The 11,831-nt window shown below is 43.4% G+C and overlaps 1 protein-coding gene across 2 annotated transcripts in view; it reads left to right on the top strand.

The window, feature by feature from the left end:
* Nucleotides 1–11,831, top strand: part of mnat1 (MNAT1 component of CDK activating kinase) — a 40,333-nt gene that overhangs the window by 24,053 nt on the left and 4,449 nt on the right. For both annotated transcript variants that reach the window (XM_032500406.1, XM_032500405.1), the window contains one exon: nt 3,416–3,537. In XM_032500406.1, coding sequence (XP_032356297.1) covers nt 3,416–3,537 — 122 coding nt within the window. The remainder of the gene's footprint in view (nt 1–3,415; nt 3,538–11,831) is intronic.

The following is an 11,831-nucleotide window of genomic DNA, read 5'->3' as shown; positions in this document are numbered from 1 at the left end:
AAGAGTCTTTAAAAAAAAAAAAAAATACACAAACTTGAAGGCATCATAAAGGGCACACATAATGTTGTGTAGGTAGTAAGGTGGGCCTCCGTGATGTGAAAAGCAGATGTTTGTGTTGGCTTTTTCAGTGGTGTTGCTCCAGTGGCCTCTAGTCCCTTAGCCATTTCTGCTCTGCTGTGACCAGCTGGGGGTCCCCTCTCTCTCCCTTTCTGTTGCTTTTTTTCACCGGAGCATTTGGAAAACAACATTCAAATGCCGTAATTTACACAAGCTTTTAATAGGACATAATAACTTCATGATTGAAAGCTTCAGCAGTATTTTTAGGTGGAGTGGAGAACAGCACAAGTATGAGATGGCACAGTTCTACGTTAACTAAACAGTCAGACAGCTTGTCTTGTATCCAAGCAGTTTAGAAGTCCTAGAAAGCATTCATTTGCTTGCTGATTTTTTATTTTGTAAATATATTCAGAAGAGCAAAGCTGGTTCTTGTGTATGCATGTCTTGTGCTGTTTTTGTCTGTAATGATGTGTCGCTGCAGTTTTCAAGGTGCCCTTGCAGAGGAATGCAACAGAAATTTCTCTAGACTAGGGGTTGGCTCTGTTCTGTCTGTCGCTCCAAAATCTGATTTACTGCCCTTTAGCTATATGCAACTCCCAATTTTCCTCTCTCTTTCCTATTGCTCCAACATTGTAAACTTTTCTTCGTCTGCTTCTCGCTCTACCCTTCGTCCCAGTGATTTGCGCAGTAGGGGAGTTAAAGAGTGCTGAAAGTCTGAAAGAAGATGGATGGAGAGACTGAAGAAGTGCGAAAGTGAGGGAGAGTGACCGGGTTTGGGTCTGTTGGTCTGGGTTTCATTAGCCTGTGGTGGGGCTCTACTGTGTTGGGTGAATGGATGGGACAGTACAGGGGATCACTGGCACCTTGGGGTTAAAGGTTGAATGAAAACCATAAAGAAGCATGTCTAGTATTTGTGTTTTAAAGGAAAAACCCAACAATGTAAATCTAAAGCATTAAATAGTGTTATGGGCAATAGGCTAAAATACCATCTGTTCTTGGGTCCGTTATTTGATTGGGTGTTTTTTTTTACTTATTATAATATATTATAATAATATATTAAATAAGTTAACCTTACAGATACATGTCAGATGTTAGTATCCCTTACAGTCAAGGAGAAAAGGTTTGATGTGATTTTTATTCATTAAATGAAAAGAAATCTCAATCCTGGAAAAGAACAATACTTGTTATTTCAGCAGCAGTAGTTTCATTAACATAAGGTAATGATGCCAAAATACATGGCGTTTTGAGTAGACGTTCTTTCACTATTTCTCTCACTCCCTTACTGTTAATATAATGCCACTGTCACTAGCCCTGATACTTTACCCACCTACATGTAAAAAACACTAATGAATGCAACGGGTTCAGGCTTGTTCTGTTAAGATAGTTAAAAGTCATTCTTGGACAAGGTATTGGAAGATATGGATAAAATCCTGTATCCCAGTATGTCAAGTTATATTTACTGTTTTTATGGATAAAATAAGTAGAAAGGAGTGTACTTATGTTTAGCTATAATAGTGAATGACCTGACATTAATGCTAACACTGTATAAAAACATAATACTGCCGTAAAGTAGTCCTGCTCATTGTTTTGCAACATCGCTTGCAATGGCCTAGTACAGCCAGATATATTCTGACACTAGACACATTTATATTGTTTAACAGTATACATTGTCATATCACTAAACCCTACTGGGAAATTAAAGAAATCACACACTAACTTGATGAGGCACGTTGAAGAAAAGTATAGAAATAACCCAATGACAAAATAAATGCTGGATTGCTTCAACACTACCTACATACTACATTGATAATGTATTACGTTTTAAGAGTACAGTGTAAGTTTTCTTTGGGTGTGTGTTTATTTGTTTGTCTAACTATCTTACACGCTGGTCTTATTGGAAAAATTACTGTCCTGTTGTGTTTGGCTGACAAACTCTGCATCGGTTGCTTTCTCATCTCAGTGTTTATCACCCGGTGCTTTTGTAACTTCCAGCTCAGCTTTGGTTTCTTTATTTCCCCGTGTGTGCGCTTGCATGGGCCAAAGCATGTGTGAGGGCGGGCAGTCTGAGGCCACGGGGCACATGTTACTCGTTTAGTTTGGTTTTCATCAGCTCCCCTCTGTGTTCTGTTGTTTATACTCCCCCACTACTCTTTTCTTTGCTTGCTCACTTATCTTTTATCTCTGCTTTGTCTGTTCCTTTGCTACTCTCTGAAATGGTTGGTGTTTGTTTAGGATTCATCTTTTTAATTCCAGGTTTGTTTCATAAGTCTGGCTCATCTTCTGAGTCTCATTACTTAAATGCTGGAGAAATCAAAGTGGTCTGACGCAGTGTGGAAATCCCCCTTTGATGGCAGAGCACCAAATCGAACAAATCTACAGTGTCCTTAAAAAGTATCATGTTTCTCACTCCATCACCATGGTCAAGAGCATTAGGAACTGGAGTAGCTGGACTGAAATTTTAACTTGGAGTACTTATGGATCTAAGGGTTTTTTCAGACTACAGTTTTCTGTCCTTGACATGGCAGGTCAGTGTAACAATTTTATAAAACGTATGTAAATTGAACAATCCTTAGGATTTGCCTAATTTCAGTGACATTTGGATAACCCTGTTTAGATCAACATTGTTTTAGGTCTATCTGCGTAAAGACAACGCAAATAGTAATCACAGGTAAAGGACTTGAAGAGTCCATCATGCTTTTTTTTAATCCTCCATTTCCTCCTTGGCTACTAGCCACTGGGTGCGGGCAAGTGCGCGATCATGGAAGGCTTGTATCATGTGGCTGCAGCAACAGTGGTGTTGTCATTACTTAGAATTCCTCGTGTGGGCGACTGAAATTATGCACTCTACCTTTGAAGTTGAATTAAATATTAACTTTTTCTTTTACATTTATACATTATCAGTTTATCTTTTGATGATTTCATGGAAATAGCTTAAAGACAGTTTTGATCCAAAGTACACTTTCTGTTATCATGACTTACATTTCACAACCACAGTTCTCTTGCATGATGTTATTTGTTTCTTCTTGATCAGATTCCCATTAGGGATATTTGTTGAGTTGCCAACAGTGTGTTAACCTCTAAAAACATGCTCAGTTTGTCCCACTTAGGTTTCTCCACCAAACCAGCAGTGCCTGTGAAAATATTGTCAGATAAAACTATTGCCAAACCAGTCAGTCAGGAACTAGTGGTTGTTAATGCTGCGGTTTGATTGACATGAAACCTTTTCCAAGTAATTTTTTCCTGTTTGTGTCATCTTGATTGTGCCATAGCCTTAGTTTCCTGTATTCCATTGCATACTAAACTAAGACAATAAGATTATTGGCCTGTGTTGAATGTTTTCTCTTTGTTGTTTTTTCAGCGCCAGACGGTGTCTCTTCAGCCTGCTCCTAAGATAGAGGAAGTTCTGTATCACTACAAACCCCTTCAAGTTGAAACCTATGGCCCCTTAGTGCCTGAACTGGAGCAGCTGGGCAGACTCGGGTACAAATTTATTTACACACTCACACAAGTTAAATGAAAGAAGAATACCTTATAACAGCCCAGTATTTCCTCATACATTCTTTGGAAGTTTCCTGGAAAGAACTATCATTATTTGGGTCCAATTTCTAAGCAGCTCTTGAGTTTCAGTGAAATTTCCTCAAAAGAACTGCTCCATTGAATCCCAAGTAAATATAAAGTGTAATAAAAGAGTAAAGCTTTAGCTGACGCGCCATCACTAACTTATAATAGCAGTTATTTGTAATTAATTAATTAAAATATACCAAATGAATACTGTCTCAATTTTCCTTGTAAATGATACCTAATTATAAAGTTCTTTTAAAGGATCCCACCAAAAATGTACAGTTCCTTTCTAGGAAATTATAGTAAGCCACGGGACAGGGAAAATCAGGGTTTACTGATTAAACTTAAATTGTTTAGTTTTGTAATTCTATTGCAAAGCTAAATTAGTGTATTCTTAAGGTTTTGATGGAGTGTTAGAGTAGCTGCTTAGAGTCGGCCTGCTTGGAAAGCCTGGCTCGTCTCACTTGACTCACCTCTGATTCACTGGGAGAGGGGAAGCAAATGAGGAGGGCTGGGATAGAGTGAGAGAGAGAAGGAGTAACAACCATCACCCTGCCACAAGCCGCCACAGTGCCTCTGTAGGAGTGTCCATTAACACACACAGGAAGTGCTTTCCCCGACGGCCCCTTTGGGCCAATCAATCCACGACGCCATTGGTCCAGTTCTCGCCAAATGTAAGCTCTCCATCAGACAGCCCAGCGCCCAGCCATCTGCACTGCAACTGGCTGGCACTAAAGCCTGCCCACACATTGAGAGCGGCCTGCTTTTATTGGGTGACGAGAGCAAAATGGGTTCATAGTCTTTTTGGGTGAGCTCATTGACTTTAAGCACTACTTCACCCTAACAATAACCTTCTTTTGGTTGAGATGTGTGGATATGTACACAATGTCAGCATATTGATGATAAGGGTTTTCTAGTTTATTCTTTTTTTATTCTTCAGATAAAAGTTGCTATTGACCTTTGTTGCATAATCACACCTAATTACCTGCTTAAGGTGAAACCTTTTCCTTTAAAGGATTGCAGTAGAGTTTAAGCAGAATAACTGGTACTTATTTACATTATGTATTCAGTGAAGTGCTGAGGTCCGACTTCTTTTGGCCAGGCTGATCAATATGCAGATGAAACACATCTCACAATTTTTGCCGCATGCTGGAGCTCAGAGGAGCGGAGGAGGAGGGGGGCCCGGTGTCAGCAGTTCAGGGGTCCAGGAGGACCAATGCTGGAGAGGAAGGGCTCTGCCACGGAGATAAATGAGGTTCTGTTCAGTGAGGAACACCAGTCCCAACAGTGCAGGCCACAGGCAGCGACACAGAGAGGCCCGTTCAGACAAACCACAACTCCCAAGATGCAATGCTGTTAAGTAAAAGCAAGGAATAGTGCTGACACTTCTGCACAGTTGGCAGTTTGTGATTCAGCTAAGTTTGAGGTTTTGTGCATGCAAGCTCAGATGTACATATATGATCAAGCTTGCACATAGACATGCATACATACGTTGTCCCTTTAGCCTACTATACACTTTGTGTCATACACACCCACACTTACCCCTGTTATTGCAGTCCCAGCATTTTGGCCTCAATGGGAGTTGTGTGATGTGGTAGATATTCACAAGTGTGTGTGCAGAGGAGAAAGAATGCAGACAGCGTTGCGAGGGTGAAAAGTGAGTCCCCTGTGTAGAGAGTTGGACTACAGCTCCAGTCCTATGACCTGTGAAGGGAATATGCTTGAATGTGTGAGGAGATATGGATGTGCCTGAGCGTGGATGAGGTGAAAGGGGCTGTGAGGGGGCAGGTACTTATTTTAAAACACGGCTGTTTGTCTTGGTCAAGGCCCACAGTGACAGCAGCACCACTGGTGATTTGTCTTGGACATAGCCATCAAGTGAGACTGGCTAGTTGAGCTCACACACCGCCTCCCTGGTGGCCCCGGGGCCTCTGGGGCTGGTCTTTTGCACAGGATGTCCAGTCAACACAGGACTGACTGGAGCCATGCTTTTTATTTCAACTCATTCTTTTCTTGTACGCCGCTCTCTTTCTCCCTCTGTCTTAGTGTCTGTGTCTCTTTCGCCTTGTCCCTTTGCCCCCCAAAAAACGCAGGAGTGCTGCATGGCTGCCAGGAAAAAGAAGAGCCACGCCTCTTTCACTGTCTCTCCCTCTTTGTCAGCTGTACCTGAATAAATATGGGCTGAGCTGAGCTCCTATATTAAAGACAGCTGCCTCAATACTGAAGCAGAGTAAAGGCTGCATGTTCAGGCAGCAGCTTTCACCTCAACATCTACCACCCCCTCCCCATTTTACACACACACGCATAACCAAACGCTTCTCCCCCTGATGTGCATAGGTGCGTATGATTTGCCACAGAGGATAGGACCCCTACTGTGTGAGGTTTCTATAATGGTATAGTGCTGTCCATCTCATTGACTGGCACATACCCAGAACCATGCGTGAGCCGTGAGAGTTATGACTAGACTATGAATGTTACATTACAGCCTATACTCCAAATGTCCTGCCGTGGCTCCTTGCTTTTATGTTGAACAGTAAAAGCCTCTAATAAACAAAATCAAAGTAGAAGTAAATACTGCTTTGGAGACACAAACGGAAACATATGATGTTTACATTATCGTGACTGTGATATGAATCCTAGCACACAGCAGCTAGAGACTGTAGCGGTAGCTGTTTTAACTCACGCCTCCCCACACCGACCCTGTGCCTGCTGACAGACATAACCTGAATGGAAGCACTTGGATACATAAAAAACACAGCACCAATAAAGTCATGCCTTCATTTTAGTGAAAAAAGGACAGTTTTTCTAAATGAGCCCACATAGACGCATGCTGGTGACCTGGAAGAAAATGTTACGTCCTATTTTTGCTTGTGTAGATGAGCATCTCGGTCTGAGTTTGTTCTACGAGAATACTTTTAAAGCTCTGAGTGCATAGGCGATGAAAGACTGGGCTCTGGACAAGGACAAATCATACGGGGGGAAAAATAGGGGAAAGAGAAATTGGCTGCGGAGCGTTGAAAAATTTGACTCAAACCTCAAGTGCTGACAAGAAAGCTAGCCAGAACAGTTGTTTGTGTTGGCACAGGTCGCCCTGAAATTAGCCCATCTCTTTCTGACAGAGGTTGCTCAATGCGTTTTGCCAAATGCCAGTGTGTATAATATTATGAAGTTTTGCCTCCCCCCACTCTGCATTGCTTTCTATAATTGGTGGAAAAAGTGAGGTTTTCTGTTGGGAGCGCATGTCAAGCATCCGTCTCTTGTTGGTGGGGTGAAGGGGAACAGCTGAATGAGCAGTGTTTAGTCTGGAGCTGGTCTCCTGGGGATACACTTCTCTGCACAAGGAAGTAGTCCTCAGAGCACTTTCACTCACCAAAACAGACACCTTGTGACTAGCTGAGGAGTTAAATAGCGATGGATAGTTTTCTATGACCATTCATAAACACAGAGAACAACAAATCTTTTTCCTCCCCTGATAATTGCCCCCGAGTCTTCTTTTAAAGTGACTCAATCTTTTTATGGACATATGGACCAACACATAGACACACAGATGTACATAAATCACTTGTGCACACACACGTAGACTAGTTATGTTTAACGTGTACTTAAAGGACGCCTGCTCACTGTTCTGGTTTGGAGCCAAGGGTTAATGGGTCTCTGAGTGGTGCTCTCCTCCTGCCTGTGTTCTTTAGCTTTCCAAGCATCCCTTGGCATCTGCGTGTTTATGTGAATGGTGTGTGTATCTGTTTGTTTGTTTGTTTGTGTGTTGGCTTATACTGCATGTTAAGTGCTTTGGTGGGAGGGAGATATCCAGAATAGTCAGTGGTGCCATCACAGCCCTCAGTTCCTGGCAGCCGGCTTTGCTAGCCTCTCCCTGCCTGATTGGCCTGTCTCCAGGTCTGAGCTCTCCATCTTTCCAGCTCTACCAGTGACCCTGGATTTGGCTCTGGGAGTTTAGCAGGGCCACTAAACATGGTCCATAGAGTACTCCTTAATCCATTTCTGCCATCACTAAAGGTGATGGTTTAAATTGCATACAAATCATTCTTTCCTCCCCTTGCTTTTCCCTCTGACTCTGTGATGAAAGTGCAAGTCAGCCATGATATTCTTCTTTTTCACTCAATATGCAGTAAACAGCTACTCCAAAGGAATTTCCAAAAATCGCCATGAATAGCTTTTCCAAGTTATCCCAGGTTCTCTGATCCCTGCAGGGCGCATATCCATCAGATGGGCCTGTCGAGCCTGGAAGGGCTGGGGGGGCAGAGTCAGAGGTCACTGACCACGGGGGACCTGAGGTAAAGCAACGACACGTCAGAGTGCCGAGACTGACGGGGGCAGAGTGATGGCACCTTGGAGAGACGGGTCTCGTATTCTTGGCCTCAAATAGTCATGCACTCACGCACTCTTTCTCACACAAACCCAGCTTTGATGCTTAAGTTATGAGCTGGAGACTGGGCGCCGGTTAGCATGACCTTAGATGAACTCCCTCAAGAGCAGTGTGCTTTGATCTACTTTTACTACTATTAGATAATGTCTCAAGGCACATAGTTTGCTCTCATTCAGCCAATTAAAATATTATGTGACGTTGCCAAATAGTACAATTTATGGGAAAACTTGTTAATTTGGCTCTTGCATAACAGTAAGGCTTTTCCAAAATACTTTTGGGTTGCCACCATAACCAAGACCTGAAGCTGAACTTGGTTACTCAGATATCTGATATCCTCCTTTCTTCCACAATACAGACTCATCGCGTGTGCCACTGTCTTGTGTTACTAGAGCCAGTAACTATAGACTTCAATGCAGTGTTTCTCTGACCATTTAAGTGTTTCCATAGCTTAGATCTAAAAGCTCGACTGTAGCCGTGGAACTCTCAGATTTAAAATTTGCATAACCAAAAGAGAGTGCAGGCATTATAAAAGTGTGGAGGCTCAAGTCCAGCTATTTGACTTGCAAACCTGTCTGTGTCAGCACAATGCCACATCTTCATTCACAGCATCTAGCCACCACATTGCTTTCATACTCCGCTTCTTGTACTGTAGGTACTAAGTCTCCTCATAACTAACTAGATCAGAAACAGAGTGTAGCATGGCCACCATCCGACTCTGCACCAGCCCCCACCCAGGCCATTATCCCGTCTGTCTTCAGTAAACAGACCATTAACAGACAGAGCTGGTGGAGGCCAGATCACTATTGTTTCCCCTCCCAGAGATCTGTGCAAATATTGATCTTTTCTTGAAGTATGAGTCAAAATAAGCATGCACTGTAGTTAACTGCAGGCTTTTTACTTGTGCTGTTTACTGAGTCACTACTGACCCAAAGAACAAGCATTACAGAATGACAGAGCAGGAGAAACATTTGTCTTGTGTGTATTCTGGTCATCTGAAAGAGGTCTGCTTTTAGTGTTATTGTTTTCCCTCTGTGGGCTATGTGCCAGACAGACCAGTAGTCTCCTCCCAAGATGAACCCAGGCCAGGCCAAACCAGGCCATTGCAAGCAAAGGAGACATCAGCAGACATTGAACTCGGAGTATAACAGTGTCTCTTGTCTCCAGGTTTATTTGTGTCACAACCTAGAGGTGACAGGGTCAACAGACAGCATAGGGTGAGGTGATGTCTTCTGATTATTTTAACACACTGATCTTTTTATGATGATGATGCTTATAACTGTGCACACACCCTCAGTTTGTTTGGCTTTTTTACACAAACACCAATAGACCTGAATTCTGTGCCTCTCCCCTGCTCTTTAGCCCCGGGGCAAAGAAGCCGGCAATGTACAGGGGGATTAGCTGGCTCATTTTCCCCTCTTAAGAGCTGGAGAAAGAAAACAAACTACCGTCATGTGGGGCTTGGCTGTGGGGACTTGCCACGCACCCTATGGTTGGAGGTACTTCCTTACTATGATGTATGAATTGTCACCCTCCCCCTGCTGTAACTTTCACTGTCTTTTTTGTTTCCTTTATCCCCCCTTCTTTGGTATTTTCCCATCTTTCTCCATCATTGATATCCTCTTTGCCTCTCATCAGTGCTTGAGGTGCTTCAGTAACTGATACCTGTGGAGGCGACCTATCCCCCTGAGAAAACTCCATTCTTCCTCTCTGTATCGGGGCTCTATTTCCAGAATGTTACTGTCAAGGCGTTTAGCTGTGTGTATATATGGGTGTGCCTTGTGCTAGCAGCCATTCACTAAACAGCATATGTCCTTCCATTGTTTACGGCCCCATTTGGTTAATGATGACACTGATGTCATGTCATTATCCTCCCTCTGCAGTCTGGTTTGTCCGCCGCCCCTCCTTCCTCAAAGCTCTCCAGGGGGCAGAGTTATCAAGTGGCAGCTCAGGAGACAAAAGAAAGATGCTCTCTGTATCAAGTGGCTAGTGGGATGTGTGATGCCTCTCCAAGCCCCATGGCTGCTGCGGTTAGGTGTGAGGCCAATGGCCCAGCCAGTCAGCCAGTCAGCCAGCCTCTATTGCCCCCATCAGGTCAGACAGAGGAGGTACAGGGCCAACACACAAAAACCCTGGATGAGTAGTGACAGGTGACGCTTGGACCAGGAAGTGAAGTTTGGGCACAAGTAGCACAATAGGCCTTTATCATGGGCACCTCAAAAATGTTGTTGTTCATAGACACAAAACACGTGTACCTCTTAGTCTTTATCAGTGAAACTAACAAGCTGCAATGTTAAAGACAACTTAGAGGTTGTCAGTCACTCCACGTGAGAATGTATTTCTATAAGCGTTAATGTCAAGTGTCACCCAAAGCTTCTGTTAACACTCTAAACATGTTCTCCCCTTAACTAATTGTTAGCTACACCCACCTCTTTCTCCTCCTGTCTTTTGGGACGCAGACTCAGCATGTCGGTGGTGATGATAAGACGATAATGGATAAGGGGTCTATAGGCTTGTTAGGATATGATGTAACCACATTGAGCCCCCCTCAGACACACTCACAGAGTACAGCTTGAGATAATCTGGTGGACAGTGGGTATGCTGATGGCTAAGGATCTGTCTCACACACTCGCACATCCCAGAGGAAGCTGCATTCAATGGAAAAGAGTGTGACCTTTGACCCGTGGTGATGAAAGACCGCTGTTGACAGATATAGAATACCTGTGAGAGTCCTCTGTGTTTGGCTTGTCTGCGGGGGTTTTGTTTCTGGACTGCAGCCTGGACCAATTCACACGTTCTCCACTGGTAAAATTCTGCTCCATCGGTTCGCTGTCGGTATTGATACAAACCGCTCTTCCCTAAGAAAAACATGTATTCACACACGAGAATTGTGTAGACACATACATGGGGGCATAAACACACATTGCACATACACACAATGCACTCAGTGTGCTGTGTCTCTCGCAGGGGTACATTTTCTCTCAGGGTAGAGTGTAGGAAGGAGGGGCAGATGGGGCAGCAGTGCTGTGAGTGAAACCGGAGCTGCCTGAGGAATGCAAGGGGTGTTTTTGGAGGACTGGAGTGGAGTTTGGGGGGTAAAGGGGGGTTGACTTAAGGGGTAGGATGGGTGATTAGGGGGTGACAGCTGAGTGCTGACCCCTCTATAATGACAAATCATCTGGCAGGTGTGTGGCTCTGCACCCCCCCTCCAGCCCCCATCATTTCCAAGCCAGGAATCCTCAACCGCTGTGGAGCAAAGCGCTAAAGGAAGACTTCCGGACATTCACATTGCCATCCAGCAACCTCATGACTGGCCTTTCAGAAGTATGGGGCAGCCTCTATTCCGATATAGCCTGTCCTGTGCTGTACAACCTCCCTATTTGTGCACTCAAAACACCAGTATAAGCTCCTTTGCTTTAATAAACATAGTTAATGAGGTTTCAGTCCTTGGAGCGGTCTCAGGTAGGGTAGGTTTTATGCATTTATCTTTGCCGATGTCATTTTTCCTTTTGTTCCTTTGAACAGAATACATAGAAGAGCTTGACCGATATATCGGCGGACCGATATTATCGTTTCCCGGTCTATCGGTATTGGCATTTATAATGGCCAACTAAATTTTTTTTTTTTTTAAATATCCATTCATCAGAATCATTTATAATGACAAATAAATGATTCTGATAAACTGTGATAGACTGTCAACCATGTTACGAGCATTGGTGTTGCATAGCTTGTCCACCAGCAACACTGATTATTTTTTTTTGTTAATCTGTTTTTGTTCAAAGGACTAAAAGTTTTATATCTTAAGTTTGTATTTTTATACATTTTATTTATC

This window comes from Etheostoma spectabile, chromosome 20 (assembly GCF_008692095.1).
Source record: "Etheostoma spectabile isolate EspeVRDwgs_2016 chromosome 20, UIUC_Espe_1.0, whole genome shotgun sequence".
NCBI classification, from domain to species: domain Eukaryota; kingdom Metazoa; phylum Chordata; class Actinopteri; order Perciformes; family Percidae; genus Etheostoma; species Etheostoma spectabile.
Note: the sequence above shows the minus strand (reverse complement) of the source record. Positions and strands in the feature narration are given on the sequence as shown.